The 22,457-nt window shown below is 43.5% G+C and overlaps 10 protein-coding genes and 2 long non-coding RNA genes across 12 annotated transcripts; 5 read left to right on the forward strand and 7 right to left on the reverse strand.

The window, feature by feature from the left end:
* Window positions 1–60: 60 nt before the first annotated feature.
* Window positions 61–2,513, reverse strand: LOC136194679 (uncharacterized). Its single transcript, XM_065983883.1, has 3 exons — window positions 1,798–2,513; window positions 307–1,735; window positions 61–248 (listed from the first exon to the last, which is right to left on the reverse strand). The coding sequence occupies exons 2-3, from the start codon at window positions 1,414–1,416 to the stop codon at window positions 150–152; spliced, it is 1,209 nt and encodes a 402-aa protein (XP_065839955.1). The 5' UTR covers window positions 1,417–1,735; window positions 1,798–2,513; the 3' UTR covers window positions 61–149.
* A 10-nt stretch (window positions 2,514–2,523) lies between these two features.
* LOC136194682 (trans-Golgi network integral membrane protein 2-like) lies at window positions 2,524–3,602 on the forward strand. Its single transcript, XM_065983886.1, has 3 exons — window positions 2,524–2,802; window positions 2,860–3,371; window positions 3,429–3,602. The coding sequence occupies exons 1-3, from the start codon at window positions 2,541–2,543 to the stop codon at window positions 3,507–3,509; spliced, it is 855 nt and encodes a 284-aa protein (XP_065839958.1). The 5' UTR covers window positions 2,524–2,540; the 3' UTR covers window positions 3,510–3,602.
* Window positions 3,407–4,216, reverse strand: LOC136194688 (acyl-CoA-binding protein-like). Its single transcript, XM_065983893.1, has 5 exons — window positions 4,143–4,216; window positions 4,027–4,074; window positions 3,852–3,966; window positions 3,705–3,770; window positions 3,407–3,653 (listed from the first exon to the last, which is right to left on the reverse strand). Exons 2-5 carry the CDS (start codon window positions 4,039–4,041, stop codon window positions 3,577–3,579), a joined length of 273 nt encoding a protein of 90 aa, XP_065839965.1. The 5' UTR covers window positions 4,042–4,074; window positions 4,143–4,216; the 3' UTR covers window positions 3,407–3,576.
* On the forward strand, window positions 4,213–8,072 carry LOC136194675 (cullin-2-like). Its single transcript, XM_065983877.1, has 27 exons — window positions 4,213–4,494; window positions 4,556–4,658; window positions 4,716–4,813; window positions 4,871–4,979; window positions 5,031–5,113; window positions 5,171–5,229; window positions 5,287–5,330; window positions 5,388–5,498; window positions 5,555–5,623; window positions 5,681–5,774; window positions 5,829–5,918; window positions 5,970–6,004; window positions 6,057–6,164; window positions 6,218–6,280; window positions 6,332–6,415; window positions 6,480–6,524; window positions 6,572–6,658; window positions 6,706–6,849; window positions 6,897–6,974; window positions 7,030–7,096; window positions 7,159–7,264; window positions 7,313–7,403; window positions 7,460–7,558; window positions 7,611–7,664; window positions 7,717–7,779; window positions 7,833–7,883; window positions 7,932–8,072. The coding sequence occupies exons 1-27, from the start codon at window positions 4,376–4,378 to the stop codon at window positions 8,010–8,012; spliced, it is 2,235 nt and encodes a 744-aa protein (XP_065839949.1). The 5' UTR covers window positions 4,213–4,375; the 3' UTR covers window positions 8,013–8,072.
* Window positions 8,073–8,093: 21 nt separating this feature from the next.
* LOC136194692 (uncharacterized) lies at window positions 8,094–9,131 on the forward strand. Its single transcript, XR_010671694.1, has 3 exons — window positions 8,094–8,196; window positions 8,256–8,330; window positions 8,577–9,131. It is a non-coding gene; the product is annotated as an uncharacterized lncRNA (long non-coding RNA).
* On the reverse strand, window positions 9,085–11,136 carry LOC136194694 (uncharacterized). The gene is made up of 5 exons (XR_010671695.1): window positions 10,919–11,136; window positions 10,789–10,859; window positions 10,653–10,731; window positions 10,523–10,586; window positions 9,085–10,468 (listed from the first exon to the last, which is right to left on the reverse strand). It is a non-coding gene; the product is annotated as an uncharacterized lncRNA (long non-coding RNA).
* Window positions 11,137–11,159: 23 nt separating this feature from the next.
* On the reverse strand, window positions 11,160–11,651 carry LOC136194830 (INO80 complex subunit C-like). Its single transcript, XM_065984083.1, has one exon. It carries the CDS (start codon window positions 11,649–11,651, stop codon window positions 11,160–11,162), a length of 492 nt encoding a protein of 163 aa, XP_065840155.1.
* Window positions 11,652–11,671: 20 nt separating this feature from the next.
* LOC136194690 (protein unc-50 homolog) lies at window positions 11,672–12,779 on the forward strand. The gene is made up of 6 exons (XM_065983895.1): window positions 11,672–11,879; window positions 11,940–12,005; window positions 12,058–12,178; window positions 12,242–12,372; window positions 12,423–12,521; window positions 12,580–12,779. Exons 1-6 carry the CDS (start codon window positions 11,711–11,713, stop codon window positions 12,714–12,716), a joined length of 723 nt encoding a protein of 240 aa, XP_065839967.1. The 5' UTR covers window positions 11,672–11,710; the 3' UTR covers window positions 12,717–12,779.
* A 24-nt stretch (window positions 12,780–12,803) lies between these two features.
* Window positions 12,804–13,823, forward strand: LOC136194691 (COMM domain-containing protein 3-like). Its single transcript, XM_065983896.1, has 7 exons — window positions 12,804–12,945; window positions 12,996–13,107; window positions 13,160–13,223; window positions 13,285–13,319; window positions 13,371–13,431; window positions 13,494–13,601; window positions 13,659–13,823. The coding sequence occupies exons 1-7, from the start codon at window positions 12,807–12,809 to the stop codon at window positions 13,716–13,718; spliced, it is 579 nt and encodes a 192-aa protein (XP_065839968.1). The 5' UTR covers window positions 12,804–12,806; the 3' UTR covers window positions 13,719–13,823.
* On the reverse strand, window positions 13,675–16,597 carry LOC136194689 (coiled-coil domain-containing protein 93-like). Its single transcript, XM_065983894.1, has 19 exons — window positions 16,476–16,597; window positions 16,307–16,420; window positions 16,167–16,261; window positions 16,004–16,115; window positions 15,848–15,946; window positions 15,743–15,799; window positions 15,594–15,694; window positions 15,415–15,544; window positions 15,227–15,358; window positions 15,064–15,177; window positions 14,876–15,012; window positions 14,748–14,829; window positions 14,613–14,687; window positions 14,486–14,557; window positions 14,327–14,435; window positions 14,151–14,271; window positions 14,012–14,096; window positions 13,847–13,960; window positions 13,675–13,792 (listed from the first exon to the last, which is right to left on the reverse strand). Exons 1-19 carry the CDS (start codon window positions 16,551–16,553, stop codon window positions 13,736–13,738), a joined length of 1,884 nt encoding a protein of 627 aa, XP_065839966.1. The 5' UTR covers window positions 16,554–16,597; the 3' UTR covers window positions 13,675–13,735.
* A 46-nt stretch (window positions 16,598–16,643) lies between these two features.
* Window positions 16,644–18,694, reverse strand: LOC136194626 (deleted in azoospermia-like). The gene is made up of 10 exons (XM_065983820.1): window positions 18,544–18,694; window positions 18,377–18,457; window positions 18,174–18,265; window positions 18,043–18,097; window positions 17,872–17,928; window positions 17,478–17,819; window positions 17,388–17,426; window positions 17,285–17,332; window positions 17,113–17,232; window positions 16,644–17,058 (listed from the first exon to the last, which is right to left on the reverse strand). The coding sequence occupies exons 1-10, from the start codon at window positions 18,544–18,546 to the stop codon at window positions 16,762–16,764; spliced, it is 1,134 nt and encodes a 377-aa protein (XP_065839892.1). The 5' UTR covers window positions 18,547–18,694; the 3' UTR covers window positions 16,644–16,761.
* Window positions 18,695–18,771: 77 nt separating this feature from the next.
* On the reverse strand, window positions 18,772–22,454 carry LOC136194623 (autophagy-related protein 9A-like). Its single transcript, XM_065983816.1, has 24 exons — window positions 22,360–22,454; window positions 22,174–22,312; window positions 22,062–22,111; window positions 21,948–22,012; window positions 21,719–21,889; window positions 21,443–21,584; window positions 21,287–21,389; window positions 21,135–21,234; window positions 20,957–21,082; window positions 20,800–20,899; window positions 20,704–20,744; window positions 20,585–20,647; window positions 20,458–20,535; window positions 20,297–20,406; window positions 20,205–20,245; window positions 20,058–20,153; window positions 19,959–19,997; window positions 19,723–19,902; window positions 19,591–19,674; window positions 19,476–19,542; window positions 19,316–19,428; window positions 19,118–19,264; window positions 18,974–19,059; window positions 18,772–18,922 (listed from the first exon to the last, which is right to left on the reverse strand). Exons 2-24 carry the CDS (start codon window positions 22,265–22,267, stop codon window positions 18,904–18,906), a joined length of 2,115 nt encoding a protein of 704 aa, XP_065839888.1. The 5' UTR covers window positions 22,268–22,312; window positions 22,360–22,454; the 3' UTR covers window positions 18,772–18,903.
* Between the last annotated feature and the right edge of the window lie 3 nt (window positions 22,455–22,457).

Here is a 22,457-nt window from a genome sequence, read left to right on the forward strand (position 1 = left end):
GCATTGTGACTGATATGCTAAGAAAGACACCGCGACCCTAAGGCTAGACCGAATTTCCCATTAAAGAATAGGTTTATTATGAACTTGATGGCAGAAGAACAGAAAACAGCATCATGCATATACGGTAAATGTCAAAAGATTCATTCTATTTACGGCATGGCATCTCTGACAGACGCCAGCTTTACTTTGGAATAGCCCTTTTTCTTTGGGCGACGGCGTGTCGACTTTCCAAACACAGTGCCTTTTATCTAGGCAAAAAAAGATAACAGTACTGTACTACTAAAGGGAATGGCTTGCTGTACTTACTGTTCCCCAGTTGATGTAGGCAAGGTAGGCTAGGCCAGAAGCAAACATTGCTGCAACGAGAAGAATGATGTAGGCAGACATCTTAGTGATGCCGCTGCTGCTGTTCCCAAGAGACGGATTGGGGCCAGCAGCAGTAGCAACATTTGTAATAGCATTAGTAGTAGCATGGCTGGGAGTATAGTCAGTGGTTTTCTGGGTAATTCTGTTGGTAGGACTGGTATTAGGAGTAGCACCCTTGAGTTTCGTATCTGCGAAATTTTCTAGTAACACCGAAGCTAAGTAGCAAAGACGGCCCGTCGCATTTGTACAATAGTGTTGACAGCCAACCTTACGAGAAGTTAGTCTTAACAAAACCTTAGTCAATGATTGATCTTGAGAGTTGCTCAAGGTTTCTAGTTTTGAAATGTTGACGGCATTGCAGTCAATATGTTGTACACTTTGTAATCTCGTAAACACTATATTCTTTGCGGACGGTTCGAGTTCCTTCAGCAGCCTCTTCATCTGATTCGCAATGCCTTTGCACCAAACAGCGTTTTCTTTTGTCTTTTCAACGTGGTGGCAGAGGCCTTTAGTGTAGCAGAATGTGCGCAACACATTCGTGGGAACCAATTGCATCAGCCAGTCATCAAAATCTACACCAAAGCCGCAGGTGACTGGTTTAGGCTTTTGCGTCGTAGGCTTTTGAGTCGTAGGCTTTTGAGTCGTAGGCTTTTGAGTCGTAGGCTTTTGAGTCGTAGGCTTTTGAGTCGTAGGCTTTTGAGTCGTAGGCTTTTGAGTCGTAGGCTTTTGCGTCGTAGGCTTTTGAGTCGTAGGCTTTTGCGTCGTAGGCTTTTGAGTCGTAGGCTTTTGTGTCGTAGGCTTTTGAGTCGTAGGCTTTTGAGTCGTAGGCTTTTGTGTCGTAGGCGTTTGCGTCGTAGGCTTTTGGGTCGTAGGCGTTTGCGTCGTAGTCGTAGGCTGTTGGGTCGTAGGTGAAAGCGTCAGCGTAGGTGAAAGCCGAAGCGTCGTCGCACTAACTGTTTGTGAAGGCGTCGGTGTAGGTGAAATCGTCGCACTAACTGTTTGAACGACGTAGATAGCCAAAATCCAGACTACGAGGGCAACGGACGCCATTACTCAGCCTATAACGTACAGAAAATGGCACAGGACAGAGCACAGAAAATCATAGTTCGGCTCCCGGATTACACCGGCCATCTAAAGCTCTCGGATATAATTCTAAACCCTTGCGTACGAACACAGCAGTAGCAGCACAGACATATAAAGCACAATCAAGGCTAAACCATAGCCTGTTATTCATAGTGAACAAAAAACCACAAAACAATACTGTACAATGCTGTCACGGCATGGCATCTCTAAGCGATGCCAGCTTTACTTTGGCATAGCCCTTTTTCTTTGGTCGGCCTTTTGACTTGCCACACACAGCGTTCTTTATCTAGGAAAGAAAAAGATAGCATCAAATGGTCAAGGCCTGGAGTGGTTTGTAATACTACTTACTGTTCCCCAGTTGATGTAGGCAACGTAGGCCAGGCCAGCAGCAAAAATTGCCGCAACGAGAAGAATGATGTAGATAGGCATATTGCTGCTATGAAAGGGATTGGTAGGTTGAGTGTCAGAAGCATGGTTGTCAGTTTGGTTGCTAGTAGAATGGATAGTAGGAGTAGGCCGAGTAGCACTTGTGCCGTTGTGTTCGCCATTGGGCGTTCTCACTGTTGTAGGTACAGAATATTGTAGCAACTCTATAGCAAGGTAGCAAAGTCCGCCCGAATTTGCACAAAGCTCTTTGCAGCCAAAGGGGGAAGTCAGATCTATCACAACTTGACTCAATGGGGTATCTTGCGAGACGTTCACGTTCAGCTTCGAATAGTCGACAGTTTTACAGCTAAACCGTACGTTCTTTACCGACTGAATATTTCGAAATAGCACATCATGTCTCTCCGAAGTCTCGTTCAATAGCCTGTTCATCCGATGGGCAACAAAATGGCACAATTCAGCATGTTTGCTTGACTCTTTATTGTGGCAGAGGCCTGCACTGTAGCAGAAAATGCGCAACACATTCGTGGGAACCCTCTTCCCCAGCCAGTCATCAAAATCCACGTCAAAGCCGCAGATTTTATCATCGCCAGATTGTCCTTGGACGATATAGGCAGCGAGAATCAGAACTAGCGCAAGCGTGGACGCCATTTCGTCGATGACGTAAGTCGTAAAAAGGCGTTTCTACGCTCCCGGATAACAACGCAATGTTCGCAAAACGGTTCCTTCTCTCTTTCGTCTTTCTGTTGTTCGTATACACGCCGATTCAGTCAGCGCCAGCGCGTGGGGAGAATAAAACAACGCCCCATAGTCCTACTACGGCCGCAGCTGCGTCTCCAGCGAAAGCAACGGATCATGAAGTCATCATCACTGACACTCCGACCGAAACACAGACCAAAAAAGCCGCGAAATCGGATTCCCCTGCGTCAAAAGCAAAGCCGAATTCACCTGGTCCAAAAGAAGTCGCCAGTAATCTCCCCCCAAGTCCGTGTAGATGCATGCATTGAATGCATATCTTTGTGGTAGGTGGCCAAAGCAGGGATACTAGTATCCCTGGCCAAAGCAAGCTAGACGCTATGGAGAAAAAGTTGAAGGGAGACGAAGCTCAAGTTCAAAGAGAGGAAGCGACCGTCGAAGCGCTCAAAGCCCAACAAGAAAAAGCTAATAAGAATGATAAGGAAAAACCTGTTGTTGGTCATGAGCAGAAGGAAAAGCCTGTCTTTAATGAGGATGATGATGATGAGGAGGAGGAGGAAAAACCTGTTGAGGAAGAACCTGTTGCTAATAGCGATGTGGAGGAAAAACCTGTCGTTGATGATAAGGAAAAACCTGTTCATAATGATGATGCCACGCCTGAAATTATTCGAAAGAATGACGAGGTCCAAAAACCCGTCATAACGTCTGGCGCTAATGATGCCCAAGACGGAAGTGACACAGAAGAACAGAGCGGCAGTCGCTCTACCCACTTCCTTATTTTTTTCCTTATGCTTTCCGTTGTGTGCGCAGGAGTGTACATTGCAAAGCAAAACAGAAAGAAGGCAAGTCTATTACAACGCGCAACGAAAACATAGGACTGACTGATAATATTTTTTTAGATTGGAGAATGGCTGTCAAATGGCAAGCAACGACGATTCAAAGGAGGACGAGGCGGAGCAAAATCAAATTACGGATTCTGACAGTAGACAAAAAAATTCTCCGACAGTAGAGTGAACACATTCATAGCGAGTCATTGCTCAATTTCTGTCAATTCATCCCGTATTTCTCCTTCAGTTCCTCGACCTTAGCCACATAAGCTTTCATAGCATCTTCCTTAGACATTCCTATAGAGTCAATATATTAGAAGTTCTCCCCATATTCACTAGTGGCGGCACCTTTTTTGGAGTCCCAGGCATCCCATTTATACTGCTCCGTGAATCCAGACAAAAAACTGGGACGACCTAATTAAAATATCACGTGAGTTAATTAAATAATTTCGTAGTATGAAGGAGACGTTAGGCGCCTTTCGCGAGTTCTCGTACCTTTGTTCACGTCGCCAACTGTCGCCTGTTTGTAGAGGCCGTAGATTTCAAGCATTTCTTCGTTGGTCGGCGACGATTTCAACTTCTTTACGTCCTCTGCAGCTTTTTGAAATGCCTACGCGCATCAAATAGTCTACAGAGTGCTGGGAGGACTTGGAATAATATTGCACCGGACCTCTTCTGTACTCATTGTTGCACCGGTCTCGCGCGCGCTACTGTTTTTCTAAAGTGGCGAGAAACAGAATGTTTCTCACTTCTACAGATGCTAAACGTGTGATTAAATAAAATTGCCTTATTTCTTCGGCTATGAAGGACTTGGAAAACTTCGATTACTGTCAGCGCAGGAAGTTTTCTTCAACATAACGTGCGCTAGGGCGCGTGTACTGTCGACGGAAAGCAACGAAGAAATCGACCTTCTCTACGGCGCACAAAGACGGATCGTCGCCCCCGTTTGCTCGCCGAACCTCATACAATCGACACCGAGCACTATGCAAAGGGGGACCCTCTAAATCGCAATCGTCGTCATGTCACTCCGTCCCCGTCAAGTCGAATTCAAAAGCGTCTGGTCGGACGTCCACGCGACCTGCCTACAGGTCGTTCGGCTAGGCAACGTGGAGAAAAAGACGTGGAACGATCGATTTTCGTACGAATTCCGTATCGCTTTATAGACCACTCCCTTTCGAAATCGTTTTCTCTTTTTCTAGCGATGTCTACGCGCTCTGCGTCGCCTTTCCCGAGCCGCTAACCGATTTGCTCTACGACACGCTCAAGATGTTCCTCGAAGAGCACGTGACCAAATTGAAAGAGGTCCATCCAAGAAAAAATGAAAATAAATCTATTTTTTGTATCACGTGATATGTTTAGGTTATCGAATCGTCGTCTAGTGAAAATCTTTTGTTTCTCTATCAGCAACATTGGTCGCAATTTAGTCAGGGAACCGTCTATCTCAATCATCTTTTTCGGTGAGGCAACTTCCGGTATACTATACGTATGGATTAATTGTCTAATTTGTTTCTCAGATACTTGAACAGTCAGTACAATGAAAAGAACAGCTTCAATGCCTGGATGGATGTGACTCCGTATTCATTTGGATCTGAGTTCCAAGAGCGTCAACTTGATATAGGACCGGTTAGAGAGAAGAGAAGCCAAATAATATAATAATTAATTATTTTTTCTTAGCTGGCATTGAATTCGTGGAAAGTTCATCTTATTCTACACATGAAGGATAACCTGGTTGGATCTCTAGTGAAAGAGATACGCAAGTAAGGGGGGAGAAAAAAATTCAGGCTATTAATAAAATGACTACAATGTTTCCTTAGTGACAGGCAGGGAAAACAGTGCAACAGCAGCGTTGTCCAAGGAGTAATCGACTCCTTTGGTAAGCCCAGATAAAGATTAAATAAGGAAAAATTATTAATTTTTTTTCTTTTCTTAGTGAGGGTTGAAGAGCATCTTCCCAAGCAGGCTCACGTTCTCAAAGTGGGTTGGGAAGAGATCGAGATATTTTTAATTAATTAATTAATTATTTTTTTGTAGTTTTACCAAGAAGTCTTTGAGACTCCTCTGCTAAACGAAACGGGAGACTACTACAAGTTCATCGCCTCTCAGCTATTGGCCGAGAGCAGTTGTTCAGAATACATGAAAAAAGTAGACCAAGAAAAATAATCCCATAGAAATGAACATGGATAAATATCTCCCCCCAGGTAGTTAAAATACTAGACGACGAAAAATTGCGCGTAAAGAAATTTTTTCATCATTCGTCTCACGCAAAGGTGACGTCACACGCGGAAGGGGAAAGGGAAAATGTCACGTGTTTAATTGAATTTTAGGTGGTGAGAGAGACGGAAGGAAAACTCGTCGAAGATCACTTGGAATTTCTCCAAGGCGAATGTAGAACAATGGTAAAAGACGGAAAATATGAAGGTAAAATTTTCCGGGGGGATGTAGTCATTAAATTTAATTTTTTCGGTCTCTTAGATCTGTCGAGAATGTATCAACTTTTGAAGCCGATACCCGAAGGCCTCAAAGTCATTCTCACTGAACTGGAGTCTCATATTCAAGAAACAGGCAAGGGATCTCTTCTTTCCACACATACAGCCTCAACATCATTTTCCCCAGGTCTAGGAATGATAAGAGCAGTGCCATCAGAGAAGGTAAATCACATAAAAGATATATATTTTATGTATGTATTTATTTCTATTTTAGAATCCTGCTGAATACGTTGAAGCTCTTCTCGCCTTGCACGACAAATACGCCGACGTCGTTTCGCAGACGTTTCACAACGACAAAGTCTTTGTGGGAGCCATGGACAAAGTGACGCAAAAATAAATAGATAAATATCAAAATTGGAATTTTGATTTATTTAGGGTTGCGCGGCTGTCGTCAATCACACGGAAAATCCGAGAGTTCCATCCAAATCAGCTGAATTGGTAAAAATTCATGTATGATTCTCCTCTTTGTGTTCACTTCCGGGTTTTCAGCTTGCTCGATATTGTGACAGTCTACTCAAAAAGGGCACAAAGAACGCTTCTGATCAAGAAGTCGAAGACTCGCTTGCAAAAGTTGTAAGTCCCTAATCTGTATAAAAATCAATAGTGTTAACAATCCCTGCTAACCATTTTAATACAGATTGTCGTTTTTAAATACGTAGAAGACAAGGACATATTCCAAAAGGCACTTCTTATATTTTAATTGAATATCCCAATACAATTTCTTCCTAGTTTTATTCCAAAATGTTAGCTAAGCGACTTATACACGGACTCTCGGTGTCCAGCGAAGCGGAAGAGAACATGATATCGCGTCTCAAGGTGCGACACACACCGATATCAATAAATCAATAATATTTATTCATTAGCATATGTGCGGTTTTGAGTACACGAACAAATTGCATCGCATGTTCACCGATATGAGTCTGAGCGACGATCTCAACGCTTCGTTTGGGGAATTTTTGAAGGAGAAAACCCCCTTGGGTCTCTCCTTTACCGTTCAAATACTCCAGGTAAGAAAAAAACGTCGATTAGGGACTTTATTTTATTTTTTTTCAAGTCTGGTGCTTGGCCTCTCGGCCAGGCGGCTGGGTCCCCGTTTACCATACCGGAAGAATTACTAAGATCCATATCATCCGTGAGTTTGAGCATAGAGGATTAATTAATCATTTTCCCTCTAATATTCTCGCTAGTTTGAGTCGTTCTACAACACGAGATTTAGTGGGAGAAAACTGACTTGGTTGCATCACTTATGCACAGGTACATACATATCCTTTAATTAAAAAACAATGGACTAGATGATGAGGAAACGTTTCCTCTAGGCGAACTCAAAGCAACGTATTTGAAAAGACCCTACGCTTTCACTGTAACCGTGTACCAAATGGGCGTTCTGCTTGTCTTCAATCACACGGACTCAAGCACTTCACGGTAAAATGATATCAAGATTAAATAATATATATTATTATTTGTTCTCAGAGAGTTGCAGGATGTGACTGGCTTGTCGGATAAGGAAATCAAGCGTACCCTTCAATCACTTGTAGATGTGAAACTTCTTGTAGTTGAAGAGGTGAGTTCAGAGGTGGATAAATCGAAAAATATTGATTTATTAATTTAATAATTTAGCTTGCTGGTGGGGAAAAGTCTTATGGGTTGAATCTCCAGTTTGCTAACAAGAGAACGAAACTAAAAATCACTGCCGCCGTGCAGAGAGAAACGCCTCAGGTACGATTCGATTCTATAAATATTTTTATTTAATATTGTATTGTTTTTTTAGGAAGTGGCTCAAACTCATTCGGCGATCGATGAAGACAGAAAACTCTACTTGCAAGTACGTAGAAACACAAATACGGGACCCCAAAGATAAGATTTCCCATTTCTAGGCGGCTATAGTTAGAATCATGAAATTGAGGAAAGTTCTGAAGCATAACTTGCTAATACAAGAGGTAGGGTCACGTGGTCTATGTAGCTATTAAAAATTGAATATTTTTTGGCGTAGGTAATTTCGTTAGCGCGATCGAGGTTTTCTCCCAGCATTAGCTCAATCAAGGTATTATTGTATTTTCGCGCGCACTCAGCTGAATTTTTTTTCTTGCAGAAATCAATTGAATCTCTCATCGAAAAACAATATCTTGAGCGGCGAGAGGACTCGAAAGACGAGTATAATTACTTAGCGTAGGTTTTCTTGTGAGTGTCTGTAGTAGGTGATTGTGTAATTTGATCATTTTCTTATTGCGTAGAGTGCGCTACACACTTCCCGGATTTGCTGAGTCGTCCGTTTTCGTGCTCGGGTGTTGGCTCCCGCAAACTGGCTCGAAAAGGACCAAAAGCGACCTCTCTGGACTTCAAACGAACACTGAAAGGTACACCTAACTAATTTCAATAGTCTCGAGTGCGATATCGAGTCCTTTTTTGATCTTAGGACGCGCGACCCGCCAGATGAGCCCCTGTCGGCTTGAAAAGAACCCTTTGACCTCATCAGACTGACAGCAGCAAGGTAAGGCTACAAAAGCTACAAATTCAGTACGCGGGCCAGGTTTCTACAAGTGGGGCCCCTTTCCCACCCGGTGTTCTATCAGCTGACCCATACCGTAAGCTGTGCGAAGCGGAGACTCCGCGTGCAGTTTGAACCGAACCCTCGCACGAGTTTACACGCAATCCCTTCAAATAAAAAGGGGCCCCTCTTGAAAAAAACCCGTCGACCCTACCCTTCGTTTGAAATCTAATAGATATTTAATTACAGATATTTCTGTGGACATTCGTCAAGGAGAGAGAGAGACATCGTCGACGAGGCCTTACCTTAGAATCATCACGGTATTTTCTCATTGATTTTCCCTCGTCAATTGTTTTGTCATGTAGGTCTCTTTCTCTCTTTGGATTCGTCGAAATCATCCCTCTGTCGCCAAGAGATTAAATAGGCGTCACCTCTGCAGAGGCTATAGAGTTGCCTCCCCGCGTAAGGCAGAGCACTGGCGGGTAAATCAGTGACGCCCCTTGGAATTGCACCTGCGAGTGGACTGACATCCCAGCTGCCACTCGCAGTCCAAGGCTCGGAGCCAGGAGGTTAAACGGGCTCATCCTCCGCGGGGGAGTCTGGAGTGACCCCACGAGTCGTTTGACTCAGAGCAGGTGCCCACTTGGCCTTGCCCTGCTTGGGTGAGGGGGTGGATGGAGGAGAGGGAGAACTATGCTCGATTTTTTGTATTTATATTTGGGGACTTTTCACCGCGTTTTCGTATCATAGATAAAACACATTGAAACTTTATTTAAAATATATTGGCGATGGATGCCTTGATGTCATGCAAACTAAGATAACACGCACAGACACACAACGACGGCAGACGTACAGCAAGTCACACAACGCGCGCGCAAGCCTTTTAGCACCACAAATCGCACACGCGTCGAGAAAATGCGCGCTACCTATGTACATAAGGTAGCGCACGCGTGAATGAGTTTGAGTTTGAGCGGAACTTTTGCATGCCTGCAAAAACCCCGCTCGTGTGCGTGCGTGCGTGCGTACATACAATGCAACTAAAAAACTAAAAAAATTTTCATGCACTACAAAACACGCGGCAGAAGTCTTGGATTTTTTTTCTTCTTCGTTTTCACTGCATCACGTGAAAGCACACCTGTGATAAAGGGAAAGAATTAGATATGAAGCCTAAAAAAATCTGAAATTAAATATGTAACAGTTACACGCGAATTACCATTGATCTAAAATACGGATCAGTCAAGGAAAAAACACCTAAATTACCTCGTAGTCCATTGACCTAAATCCACCCCCTATACTACCCCTAAAATGCGGATTAATAGATGAAAGAAAACCTAAATTACCTCAGAATCCATTGATCTAAAATACGGATTAATCAGTAGACGGGAAACACCTAGAGTACCTCAAAATCCATTGACCTAAACCCACCCCCCTATACTACACCTAAAGTACGGATTAGTAGAGGGGAAAAAACACCTAAATTACCTCCAAATCCATTGACCTAGATAATTATGCCTATATTCTAAATCAACCTAAATTACCTCAAAAATCCATTGAAATGGTCTAACCGGGGTGGCAAACCGGGGTGGCAGCTGCCAGCTAAGCACGTTGGGGACGGGAGCTACAAGCCTAACTAAGATTCCGGACATCCACCCTATCCTACTGGCAGTCACCCTAAACCCTAATGCAACGCAATGCGGTAGCGTAGTTGCAAGCACGAATGCAGAAATAGATGGACAATACAGTACAGCTTTTTGTTGTCCCCACTACGCTCCCTGTCGCGCACATAAGGGGACCCCATTAGCAATTTAGAGAGATTGAAAAGAAGAGAGCTTCATGCTGTCGTTCCATTGCCTCGCGCTCACGAGCCCCCACCCGCCCCTTTAGATTCAATCAGAAATCGAGACTATGACTCGTGAGCAGAAGCAATGGTTCAAACACGCAATCCACGAAAATATGCACGCGACAAAAGAGCGCCCAACCCCCTAAGTGCGCACGTCCTACGCCGTGGAGGACCCAAAGGAATGCGGTGCAAACCTGACGGTCTTCTCTTCTTCTGGCGGGAGATCTTTGCTATCTCCTCCCCAACGTTGTCGCGCATTAGCTTCGGCCCACGTCCTACGTCATCATCGTCCATTCGATATCTGCACAATAATGACGTGTAATTGACAGATAACGACATTCAATGTGTTGCTTACGTTTTTCGCACTCGCAGCGACGACTGCCGTTTTCTCTGCTTTCCAAGAGCGACTCGTCGCTTTTCTTCGAAAAAAAACGACGAAAGGGTTAGTGAAAAGGATCGGGATCCCGCGAGGGGGGCTCACTTACTAGTACCGGCGAGCGAAGGCGCCGTTCGATCTCAGTCGCTCGTCGACGAAAACGCACCATCGCGCGCACGCCGCGCGATCTAGGAGAAGCGATCGTTATTTTTTCGTTTTTCGGGGGAAGCGGGGCGGAGTCTTACCAGTGCGATGGCCACGTGGCGTCGTTTCTTCGCGTCCGAGGCGCAATCCTTCGCAAAGGAATGCGGGGATCCTGTGAAAAACAGTCGCGATTAGATTTGCGTTTCGAGAGCGGCGTTTTTCGGCTCTTACGGGTCTCCGGAGTTCCCCGTCGTCGTTTTCGGCTCGCCGCGAGGCGGAGCACTTCTCGGCCGCCTCGGTCGCGAAGACGAACGTGTCGTGGCCGCCAGAACTCGGAGCGGCGATCATCAAACCGCTCTCGAAGAGATTTCAGCCGAGAATGCGCGAAGTTAATTGTGCAACGCACCGGAAGATAGGAGCACGCGGACGGTGACGCGGTCGCCAATCAGATCGCTAGTATATGTTTTAATAATCACGTGGTAACGTGCGCTTTACGTAGCATTAAATATCCCGTAATAATATCAGAAGGTGACGTCCGAATTTTCGCGAATTCTTCGGCGGTGTTGAATCGAAGTCCCGAATGGGGATCTTGATATTTCGCCGGCAATCCGCTCATGTCGGCGTATTTTTTCGCCGGTTTGAAAGAAGGCGGGGCATCAATGCTACTGTAAATCGATGCCCCGGACGTTCTTTCCAATCCCACGATCTGTTTTAGACTTTTCCACGATTTTTTCTTCCCAATCATGTGCTTGAATTCAAATGTGGGATTTTTAAAAGCGAACGACGCCTTCGAAGATGATTTTAGCATCGATTTCTTCCTCGACACTTCCTCTTTCGGAGAATACGTCTCGCTGACGTTCTCTTCGACAAAATCCCATTGCACTCGCTTCTTCTTCTTCTTCGTCGTGGGAACGTAGTTGTCCGACTCGTCGAAAGCGAGCGGACGCTTCGTTTTCTTCGACATGATTTTCGCTTTTGCGCACGCTAGTTACCTCCCGGATACGAGTGAGTCACAAGTGCGAAATGCTTCCAAACGGCGAAACGCGACGACGCGAATCGTCGTCGCGTCGATTTCAATACATCAAAAGAATCTTCAAATGGCGTCACATGGACTTCGAGTTCGCTCTATGGCAGATGTTCTATTTGTGCGCGAATCCGCGAAAAGTCTATCGAAATTTCCAATATCACAAACGTAGCGCGAAAAATCGCCTTTGAGCTACGTGACGTCACAATGCATTCTCGTCTCCCTTAGAAACGAAAGATTTCTGGGCACGTGACGACCCCGCGTTTCTCGTCCTATTGGCTGCGTGGCTTTTGGGTGATAATGACGTCATAGTCAAAAAAATTCAGAAAATAGGAATAGATTTTAGGTTCTTCGATTTTCTATGCCATCGTTCTTCCTCTGAACGTGGCAAGATTTTTCCAATTTTTTCTCTGGACCGTTTTTGGAGAATGCATTGGAATCGGTCTCATTGTAGCAGCACTGCTGTGGTGAATAGTACTATTGTATTATTGCCTGTTTGCTTAGGGTTGGATTTCTCTTTCCTTTTCTAGGCTTTTTACCAATCGCGTGTTGAAAGTGGGAAACGAAAAAGTTGAGTGGGCGTACGCCTTCGATATTCATCTCAACGCTTATTTTCCCACGCTCATCATTCTTCACATGATTCAAGTATTTCTCTTGCACAGTAAGAGAAAAGAAATCCTTATAGTAATTCAATAATTATTGATTTTTTAGAGAGCAGTCACAATACGACTCTCGTGATGTACCTTGGGAACTTTCTCTGGCTTCTCGCTCTCAGCTACTATTGCTACATCACGTTTCTTGGATACAGCTGTAAGGAGTCGCAGTCTAATAAATATATAACTAATTAATCGTGACGTTTGTATTGTAGCACTTCGTTTTCTCAGGCACACTGTAATCTTCATTTATCCTATTGCTCTTTTTCTCTTGCTATTCGCTTTGACCCCCGCTCACAAGCTGAGTTGCAGTTCTCTTGCTCGAGACTTCTATACAGAAATAACAAAGTAATACTAGTAATACGATACTGTAGATCCAGCATTAAAAAAATTAATAAAAGATGGTGTGTACTCACGTGCGGCATGTCACGTGGTTTTCATCATGGAACTGAGTCCTGATCTTCACGCTTCGCTTCAGGTCTGCGGAGACGCCTCCAGTCTCGCCGACGACGCTTTTTACGCGCTATCGGGACTCGTCTTCGATGTTCTGCTCGAGAAGAAGACGGAGGACGACGTTTTGGGTGAGAAATCGACGCGGACGAATCGTACGCGTCGAATTTCGCTTTCTAAGACGATAAACGACTCGGCGGAGTCGAAAAGGGATTGCTAAAGCAGAGTTTCGCCGCTATCGTGACGCTCATTGTGGAAGGAGCGAAAAATGACGCCGAATCCGACGATTTGACGTAAACGTCGCAAAACTCCCGAATACTTCGCATGTGATTGGCTGAGCATTAGGCACTATCTCGAAGACTGCAAGTTCTCACCTGAAAAAAGTCAAAAATTGGGAAAAATGTTTCACGTGAGATTCCTCATCAAAACAATTAACGAAAATTAATTAATTAATCAATTAATTAATTTAGAAGCATAAACCAGAAATTAGAGCACTGTTAGGAAGGTAGCAAAGAACTAATAAAAAAAAACGAACAATTCAGCGTTTCTAATCTAGATCAAGGACTCTAGTCCCTAGGGTCATAGACATTGACTGGAGATTGGACTATTATATGAAAGTACCGTATCAACCATTAGTTACTATTAATCTCTTATTTAATTATTCGTCTTTTTGTTTCAGTCCAAACAATTGGAACGAATCAATCAACCCACTTACATAATTAATATCAAAACGGACTTGCAAGATGCAAAGCCCGTTCAATTCGCGTGTTCCATGGAACAGCTACAAGTACGCGAATTATTTTCTTACCTTTTCTTCGATTGGTTGCGAGTGAAATTCATGTAGGATTTGGTGGCAAAACTCAAAGACGCGGCACGAAGTCTCGAAAAGTCAAGTTCCACATAGAAAAAGGAAACGATTAATCACGTTCGTCCCATTGATTTCAACTTTGCGAGCAACATTTCGTTTTTGTTACACTCCTATAAGATAAATAAATAAAATAAATAAATAAATACATAATTGGTCTCTCGCACCTCTTGAAAATCGCGGACCGTTTTGGAGTAGTTTCGTTGTTGTTGTTGAAATTTCGTGTGCTCGTCTTGAAGGTCGTCTCGCTTCGCTTTCTCTTGGGATTTCTTTTCCACTACCTAAACATAATGATCAATAGTCTATTAGTGATTAACCACGTGGTTCTGTACCTTGGCTTTGTTCTTTTCTAATCCCTCCACAATTCCTTCCATCTGCTTGAGAAATTGAGCCTTGTTTGATTGAGATGACATGGCACTAGCAACAGTAGTGTCAATACATTTATTATATACAAAGATAACTATTTATTACTTTTGAAAATTTTCATTGATTGAATTCAGCAGTTTGACCTCTTTTTCAAGATACAGTTTCTGGTCATCAAGGGTATTATAGAACGTGTAGAATTTCTTTGTTTCCGTGAGTGTAGCAGCCACTGTGTATGTGAGAGTGCATGAGCTACATTGTTTCTAATGTTTTTCTTTGCTTACTCTGATTGGATAACTCCACAAATCGTCGTTGATATTGACTCAATTCGGTGCGAGACGGGACCTCGTCGATTTTCCTCTGCAACTGCGCAATCTCGCGATTTTTACGAGCCTTAAAACAAACAAATAAATCAATTGGATTAGGATATAAAACCACCCAACCAATAAAAGTCGAATTTTGTGAAATTTCGCTTTATCGGCTTCATATTGCTTCGCAATCATTCTCAAACGTTCCTATAAAAAATTAGAAATAAGATAACCACTATTAATTAATTAATTAATTACAGACCATTTCTTCCGGATCTCCTCCGTCTTCTCCTCCTTCCAACTTTTCCAATTCCTCTTTCAGACGACTCATTTCCTCCTAGAAATCCAAAATTAAATAATGTATTAGTGGGCGTGTCTTTGTGTGTGTGAGGATTACCTTGCAATGAGCTTTGAATTGAGCTTCCTGTTTCTTTAGCCCCTCATTCATTCCAATGAGCGACTTCAATTGTTGAATAACTCTATTTTTTAATTAAGAATAATTAAATTTTGTTATAGATTGCTTACCCTCTGTTTTCGTCTGTCACCATGGCATCCAATTTTTTCGTTTCCTCTTCAATTCTCGCCCGCCTTTTTCTCACTTCTTTGAGCTGATTCTGAGCTTTTGTGTACATTTCCTCCAAGGCAGAATGATGACTGGACGTCTACTCAACATTAATAAATTAATCAATAAATTAATATTTATTATCTCTTACTTCTGCAAAACGTTTCTCCAGCGTCGCAATTTGTTTCTGCAGTGACGTCACTTTCCGGGAATGCGCCTGCGTGGCGCCAGCTCCGTCGACTTGCTCTTCATCCAATTCCGCTTTCTAGACTCAAAGATTCAAATTTTGATACTTCCTCCTTGATATCAAACACCTTTGTAGCATATTCCGAAGCCATTTGCTGTATGGCTTCGGATTGTTGTCCGACAATCGAAGCGACGGCCCGCGAAGACAACTTCTCCTCTTCCATAGCCGACATTCCGCTCATCAAAGACTTAATTCGCCTCTGACGTCACATAGAATCAATAATAATAATTATTATATATATTTGGTACTCTGTACTTCTTCAGCTTCTCTTTCGTCTTCCGTTTCCGCCTTTGCTCCACCGGCTAATCCGGCGGCTATGGCTTTCTTTTTCGCCGCTTTTTCCGCGTCCTTGTCGCTCATGACTTGCCTTCCCATACCATAGCGTCTAATGATCAATAAATTCCTAATATATCTAATTGTCTTGATTTGATTACCTTCCGTATTCGAGAAGTGTGCTGTGGATGAGAATCTCTTCGGGTTCTTGTTCGTCAGGAGTGGAGGGGCGTTTGAATTTTCGTTGAGGTTTGTATGCAACCTGAAGATATATATTTAATTTAAACAGTTATTATATTATTTTAATTACTTGGACTTCTTTCACTGCGTTTTCTGCCTTTCCAAGTTTCGCTTGGAATTCTTCGTCCTGAACGTAGAGAATGTATATATTTGTTAATTAAAATATTTGTGTTACCTGTGGCAGAGTGTGAGATTTATTGAACTGGAATTCGGAAAACATTCGAATTGTGTCGCCCAATTCTTCTCTGGTTTCAATTGCAATTCTCACGAGCCACTTATTAAATAATAATAACAATACTTAATTTTAATATGATTATTTCTAATTTTGAACCTGAATGACTGGATAAATATGAATAAAATCCAATCCTTGAATCTGATGAGGTTCGATGCGATGAGGACATTTCATACGAGGCAGAACAGCGACAATTTTCTCGGTTAGCGCACTTTAAAGACGAAATAAATAACATAAATATTTAATTTTTAATTAAACTCACATTTTTTGCCCGATAGTTGAATTTTCTTGGAAGAGTAAATTGACGTCGATGTCGACGCTGCACGTGACAATGCACCACGTCATTCCACCGACAATCTAAAGGCAAATGGAGACTCAAAAGATCACGTGAGCAGCTCAAACCTTATCGAAAGGCGTAAGTCCTTTTATTCTCGCTCTAAAGTATCCGGCTGCCAATAGAAGCTCGATAATTTGCTTCAGCTTCGCATTTTGTTCTTCGTCTTCGCGAGATTCGATCTAGAAGTGGAGAACGACTCGAACGTCGTAAAAATCGAACGGCGATCGCACGAACATCGATCGATTTTCCCTCCGCGTCTACCGAAGCGTGAACGGCCCGCTTGACGCTCGCAAAAACCGACTCCTGAGCCATAGGGAGACGAAGCGAGATCGAGACGAGTCACGAGCGAACTACGCACGCGCGTTCTACGTCACGAGAGGGTGTAGCGGGAATCCCAGTGAGTGAAAAGACCTTAGTGTACTAGTAAGAAGCTACAAAAAGAGACATACACACATCGACGACATGCACAGTTGCACACACAGACACAGTCAGCGAGACATGCAGAGACCCCGCTCTCCTTCTATTGAGCCCCAGGCGCCTCCGGCGGAACCGAAGTCGCATTCGCGCCTCCGGCTTTCGGCTCCGATTCATATTCCGCGTCCCGCGCAGCGACAGCGGACGCCGTTTTCACGCGCGCCGCCGCTTTCCCTGAACGACGTCGCGGAGGAATCGAAGAACGACGCCCACTTCCGGCAAGGTTAGTCGTCGACGCCGACGAGACGACGATCGTAGACTGAGGAGGTGGAGTTCCCACGATTTCGACGCGCGGTCCAGCCGTCGTATCATCGACGTTGGGATCGAAATGCACATTTGGATTCTATGGGGCAATTGACTTGAGGAGGGGGGCGGGGCATTCGCACGCTGTACTTACAACATCAAGCGGTTCCATATATATAGGCGTCGGATAAACGAGTCGTTGATCGGCGGCGGCGTGCGCCGTTGGAGAAACGAGCGCGCTGCCGTAGTAATACGTCGAACCGCCGTTGTTCGTCTGAGACGCGCGTTTTGTATTTGTAGCACGCCTATACTATATAATAGCTCACCTGCACGTAGGGTGACGATCGCCACTGCGATTGCACTGGAAACGGAGCCTGGGAAGCGCGAAAGGTAAGAGGAGCTGTTTATCGATAACGATCGAAATCGTACCTGGTAAAAATGCTGTGTCGGTGTTGGATAATAAACGAGCTGCGGAAACGATAGTATAGGCATGCGCACTAGTAGCCACGTGTACCTGACCTGCAGCGAATTAGACGCTTCCCCATGCTGATAATACCAAGCATTCGTCGGCGTTGTCGCCACGGGCACGAATCCCGGCGGGGGTGCACTGCAATGCGTGGGAGCCGACGGGGCAGCGTAAACGATCGCTGCGGGACACGTAGACACCGGCGTCATGGTCTCGTGACTGAACTGAGACAGGTCGACGTGATTGACTGGAGCGGCTTCCGCGCTCGACTGCGGCGACGAGGCGGCGCTCGATTGCGGCGACTCGAAACTGTCGCCGTCCGACGATCGGTCGACGCTTCGTTTCGGCGCTGTCGTCGTCGTCGTCGACGTCGGCTTGTGAAATTGTCCGCCAGGCTATCAGTCGAAATTAGCCAATGCAACGCGTCGACTCGTCTAGATTTCTCACCTGTTTACGAATCGCTGGTCCGATGTTTAGTTTCTTCTCCCTGAAATACACTGTACCCTATATAGTAAGAGAGGTTGGTGCGTCTGTCAATGACACAGGCCCCGCCTTTCTACGCGCTTTCTCACGAGAAGAAGACGCGTTTAAAAGTAACGAAACACGCGTACGTTCTACCTGCTCTTGCACGCGACTGGCGTCCTCTTGGCATTCGAACGTAATGAAACCGTACCTAGGCGCCCCCCCCAAAAAAAGTCGATGTTTCGATCGTTTGGCTCGTTTTGCTTTTTTTTCGTCGGCTTTCTTACCCTTTCGATACTCCTTTTCGATCGGTGATGATCTTCGAGTCGCGCACAGCGCCAAACATCTGGAAGTATGTCTTCAGTTCGAGCTCTGTTGTCTATACAACCATCAAAAACAGTGTCAGACGTTAGGTAAACACGTGCGACGCGCGACACTCTGCGCCAGCGCTCCATCTCCCCCAGTCTACTAGATCTTCCCGTGCACTCACGCTGAAGGCAATGCCGCCGACGAAAATTCGATTCGGGATCTCGCACCCGTTTTTTTCGTCGATTCCTTCGCTCGCGGTCGTCTGCGCAACAAAGAAATTGCCGATATAGGGGGAAGCCAAAGCGTAGTCCAGCCCCAAAAATCCCCGATTCGATAACGAGGGCTTACCATTGTTCGCCTCTTCGATTCGGGGGGACGGAGTGATTGGCGGCACGACCGCGTCAGGATGAAATCGACGCTGATTGGCTTGTGTGACTGACGCCCAGAATGATGCGCGACCAATCAGAGGAGACCGCCTCAAGCGCGCTAAGTGGCCGTTCCACCGCCAAAGAAGTCATAATAAGATAACCGCGATCGCGCCTCAAGAAGCCGCGCAAGCGGCGGCTCACCCAAAAATAAGATGATACGTGTATACTATAGTTTTCTACAGACGATTTAATTCTCACTACAGTAAAAAATAATTCACGTGCATCACTTAATTATTGGGGGTAATCAATTAATCAAATAGTCAAATAGTCATATGGCGACTTACACTGAACTTTCATCACTAAAACGTCGTTTAGATAATAATTAAATAGTATTTATTTTAAGGGTATACCTGGTGTCAAGACAAAAGTGAACAGAGTTTTCCTCCTCGTACTTCCTTTGACTCAATTGCACTTTCTCCTCTTGTTCTTCAGCATGCTTCAATTACGCAAATTATTAATATATTTTTTCTACGTGTAGGTGCACGCTTTCTTACTCTTTGCATTGACAACATTGCCTGATTGATACTTCGGTCCACGTGACTGACACGATTACCAAACTCGTCTTTCATCTGTTGCAATGCCACAGTCGGATACAGTCCCCTTGGCGGAGAACCAGCTCTCGGATGAAGAGAATCCAAAGCCTAGAAAAACAAATAAAAAAATAAGTTATTTCGAGCTCCAACTTGACTCACAATCGACTCAGTATTATCCGGGAATTGATTCGGAGATTCTGGAGCGGAAGGAAGAGAGGCAAGTGTAGCTAAAGGATCAGACGATACACCCGAAGCGAAATGAACGCGCGGTCCTAAGAAAAATCCAACTATATGACGTCATCCCTACAGAAAAACTGACCTTGTGGCTGAATTGAAGAGAAGAAATCCTCGCTCGCCTGGGGAGCTCTCCATCGAGGATGTTTCGCCTAAAGAACGCGTTTAATTATTTAATTATTTAATTTATTGAGTAGTACTTTGAATGCAATGAGAGATTTTTCTGTCTTTCCGTTTTCTGCCTGTTCGTTGTTTTGCGCTTCCGTGAATTCGTCCGATTTCCACTGCAATACAGAGTAGCACAAGAGGCTCACTAAATTGGAATTTTTTACCATTGGGTTTCCGTGTTTTTTGACGTCCATCATCGCAAACGAACAAACGTCGCCGACGCCGGGAACGGTCACGGTGAATTTTTGATAAAATTCAACGATTTCCATGGCTTTCAATCGAAGAGAAAACATGAGAAGAAGCGGCGTCACAATGGGACTCAGCAATTCCTCAAAATACCAAACCTAAACGCAATATAGAATTACCCAGCTGAAAATAACAGATATAAAAAATGAACGACTATTTGGAATTGCAGAAGACGAGTAAAATAATCACGTGCCTAATAAAGAGAAAAAATAAAAACGTAGTTATTATTATTATTCTTTGTTTGTTTGTATACTTGTGTTGTGTGTGCTACTTTCGTCCAAGAGGGAGGAATGTAGTGAACGTAATTAGCCACTTCGGTCAGCTTTGCTTGCGGATCAAAAGGCAAATTCTAAAGACACGTCAATTCATTCATTTTAATTCATTGATTCTCTGATTTTACCTCATCTGGGATCAAAGATCGCGAGAGAGACACAGTAAAGCCTAAACAACGTAACACGTGAAATTTAGAGACTATCAAATTAAAAATCTGACCTAGAATACTAATAACAACAAAAATGTAGTCAGCCAATAGAAGTTGCTCGTTGACAACATTAGCGACAATTAGAATCGCAAGCCACGCTCCCGCAAAAAATCCAATAGTTCTTAATTAAATACATTAATTAATTACTACATTAATTAATTAATTTTCTTACTGGGCTACGACAATAAAGAGTCTTCTCAAGGGAAAACAGTCCATGTATTCTTTTCCGGGTTTGTATCCCTTGTCCAATCTAAAATAAATTTAAAAATTCCATTAGTGAATCTAGACGTATTTCTGACCTGAATTTCAGTTCGTGGTCTAGTTCGTTGAAGTGTCTCAATCTGATTCGACCATACTGAGACCTTGAAACGATTTTAATTAATTAGTTAATTAATCTATTGCTCCTTCTCTTTCTCACCATCTCCGTGAGCTCAGAGTAGACGGATTGCGCTTGATAATCTAAAAGAAAACGATTTCTGGATTGTCTAAGAAGTGCTACTACGTAGCAACGTACGTCTACATAACTGAAGAAAGAGTAGAGAACTTGATACGCAAATATGAAGGGAAATAGCAAAAGATTGACGAGACCAATCCAAAAGAACTTCTTCGACAATCTAAACCAATCACAATCGAATAAAAGACGCGTAATAATTTATCTATTTATTCATTACCTGTCAGCCAGATCAAATTTATTAACGGATTTTCTATACTCATCCCTTAGTTGCCAACTTGTAGCAAACGGATCGCTGAAGAGAATCATTTTCAAATTGAATTTCATTCCCAAAGTGAGAAAAGTTCTAAAAGAACCCCCAAAAATGACGTCAAAATTAAACAATTCATATCAACCACCTTTCTCCTAGCAACGGAAATCGATACAAATGAGATACAATTCCCTTATTTTCCATCGCCAAGAGAAAGTTCCTTCGTCTCATAATTCGATTAACAACATCTGACGTCACAAGATCAATAAATAAATAAAATTAAAACTTTGAATAAATTACCTAATTCCGTGAGTCGATCCTTGTCGATACAAAGTGGCATCAAGCCTTGTCTGTCTATCAGAGTTTGCAACACTTGGGCCCAAGTCTTGTTCACCAAATCATCCTAAAAAAGTCAAAAATTTCTTATTGCGCAACTTTGTTGCTATGCCTCTTTACGTCGTGAATTTGCAGGATTTGAGAATAGAAGGTCTTCATGCGCCACGCCTCCCAAATTTTCTTGGAAACGTACACAAATTGAACGAACCAAAAGACACTTGCGACAAAGAGGAAAAGACTGACACCAAACATTTGATCCGTCCTATATAGAGAAAAAACAATAAATACCCATACATACGATTAAGCCAGTTAATTTTTATTAGATTAAATAACTTCTATGTGGAAACCCTCCCACAAATTTTATTCTAATCAAATCAAAATTATTTTCATACTCACTTTAGTCTACTTATTTCTTTGAAGTCAAATACGGCGAAGACGGAATTTCCCTGAAAGCGATATCGAACCGTCGTTCCATTCTCGACCACGGGGTCTCCATAGTGAAACACGAAATCATAATCAATACAGACAAGCAAAACGAGCGAGATGAAGACAATAAATACAAATTGCCTAAACAGAGAAAAATCAAAATAAATAAATAAATAATTAATTAAATGATTTGACGTACACAAGTCTGAATAATTCCTCCACGAAAATGCAGACGAATCCTTGTCTCGAATAATAGGTATAGATCTAAGAATTCAACATTTTTTTTATTGATTCCCGGATTCGTAGAGCTTACTTGGCTGAAAAAGTCGTCGAGATCTTTGATGAGACCCCACTGGAAGGAAGCTAGAGTAGATCACGTGATCAACCCCGAACCGGGTCCCCCCCTTTTTCGCGTCGTTTTCTACTTTGTGCCGTCGTTCCGACGTGTTCGTCGGGCGGATTTTCGTCTTCTGACAAGATTCGCTGGTAGCGTTGCTTGCTTTTGTACGAAGCGGCCATAAACGCGATTACGAGGAAGAGTCCGCGACGTAACAAACGCGAAATCTAGACCAATTCTGAGTAAAACGGTCGCGTATTCGCCTCCTCTCTACCTCGATAAGACGATTTTGATGCGGAAAGTGCCTGAAAGAAAGTCGTTTACAAGTACAGTGTAGTTCTGATTGATAATGACGTAATAAGGCAACCGGGA

This window comes from Oscarella lobularis, chromosome 13 (assembly GCF_947507565.1).
Source record: "Oscarella lobularis chromosome 13, ooOscLobu1.1, whole genome shotgun sequence".
In the NCBI taxonomy this organism is placed as follows: Eukaryota; Metazoa; Porifera; class Homoscleromorpha; order Homosclerophorida; family Oscarellidae; genus Oscarella; species Oscarella lobularis.

Coding starts and splice junctions, on each gene's coding strand:
- LOC136194626 (XM_065983820.1), bottom strand. Junction 17,820..17,871: donor GACCAGCGATTCGTAAACAG/GTGAGAAATCTA, acceptor TTCGACTGATAG/CCTGGCGGACAATTTCACAA. Junction 17,333..17,387: donor CGACACAGCATTTTTACCAG/GTACGATTTCGA, acceptor CGCGCTTCCCAG/GCTCCGTTTCCAGTGCAATC.
- LOC136194691 (XM_065983896.1), top strand. CDS start 12,807: ATGGAACTGAGTCCTGATCTTCACGCTTCGCTTCAGGTCTGCGGAGAC. Junction 12,946..12,995: donor GACGGAGGACGACGTTTTGG/GTGAGAAATCGA, acceptor TCGCTTTCTAAG/ACGATAAACGACTCGGCGGA. Junction 13,602..13,658: donor GTTCCATGGAACAGCTACAA/GTACGCGAATTA, acceptor AAATTCATGTAG/GATTTGGTGGCAAAACTCAA.
- LOC136194690 (XM_065983895.1), top strand. CDS start 11,711: ATGCTTCCAAACGGCGAAACGCGACGACGCGAATCGTCGTCGCGTCGA. Junction 12,006..12,057: donor ATTGGCTGCGTGGCTTTTGG/GTGATAATGACG, acceptor AATAGATTTTAG/GTTCTTCGATTTTCTATGCC. Junction 12,179..12,241: donor ATTGTAGCAGCACTGCTGTG/GTGAATAGTACT, acceptor TTCCTTTTCTAG/GCTTTTTACCAATCGCGTGT.
- LOC136194682 (XM_065983886.1), top strand. CDS start 2,541: ATGTTCGCAAAACGGTTCCTTCTCTCTTTCGTCTTTCTGTTGTTCGTA. Junction 2,803..2,859: donor TGGTCCAAAAGAAGTCGCCA/GTAATCTCCCCC, acceptor TCTTTGTGGTAG/GTGGCCAAAGCAGGGATACT. Junction 3,372..3,428: donor CAAAGCAAAACAGAAAGAAG/GCAAGTCTATTA, acceptor ATATTTTTTTAG/ATTGGAGAATGGCTGTCAAA.
- LOC136194679 (XM_065983883.1), bottom strand. CDS start 1,416: ATGGCGTCCGTTGCCCTCGTAGTCTGGATTTTGGCTATCTACGTCGTT. Junction 249..306: donor CCTACATCAACTGGGGAACA/GTAAGTACAGCA, acceptor TTTTTTGCCTAG/ATAAAAGGCACTGTGTTTGG.
- LOC136194689 (XM_065983894.1), bottom strand. CDS start 16,553: ATGGCTCAGGAGTCGGTTTTTGCGAGCGTCAAGCGGGCCGTTCACGCT. Junction 15,947..16,003: donor ATATTTATCCAGTCATTCAG/GTTCAAAATTAG, acceptor TTATTTAATAAG/TGGCTCGTGAGAATTGCAAT. Junction 15,545..15,593: donor ACACTTCTCGAATACGGAAG/GTAATCAAATCA, acceptor ATTGATCATTAG/ACGCTATGGTATGGGAAGGC.
- LOC136194688 (XM_065983893.1), bottom strand. Junction 3,771..3,851: donor AGTTGGCGACGTGAACAAAG/GTACGAGAACTC, acceptor TATTTTAATTAG/GTCGTCCCAGTTTTTTGTCT. Junction 3,654..3,704: donor TGCCTGGGACTCCAAAAAAG/GTGCCGCCACTA, acceptor TTGACTCTATAG/GAATGTCTAAGGAAGATGCT.
- LOC136194623 (XM_065983816.1), bottom strand. CDS start 22,267: ATGGCCGCTTCGTACAAAAGCAAGCAACGCTACCAGCGAATCTTGTCA. Junction 22,013..22,061: donor TCGACGACTTTTTCAGCCAA/GTAAGCTCTACG, acceptor TTGAATTCTTAG/ATCTATACCTATTATTCGAG. Junction 20,900..20,956: donor AAATTTGATCTGGCTGACAG/GTAATGAATAAA, acceptor TGATTGGTTTAG/ATTGTCGAAGAAGTTCTTTT.
- LOC136194675 (XM_065983877.1), top strand. CDS start 4,376: ATGTCACTCCGTCCCCGTCAAGTCGAATTCAAAAGCGTCTGGTCGGAC. Junction 7,097..7,158: donor GTTGCATCACTTATGCACAG/GTACATACATAT, acceptor CGTTTCCTCTAG/GCGAACTCAAAGCAACGTAT. Junction 7,404..7,459: donor AACTTCTTGTAGTTGAAGAG/GTGAGTTCAGAG, acceptor TTAATAATTTAG/CTTGCTGGTGGGGAAAAGTC.
- LOC136194830 (XM_065984083.1), bottom strand. CDS start 11,651: ATGTCGAAGAAAACGAAGCGTCCGCTCGCTTTCGACGAGTCGGACAAC.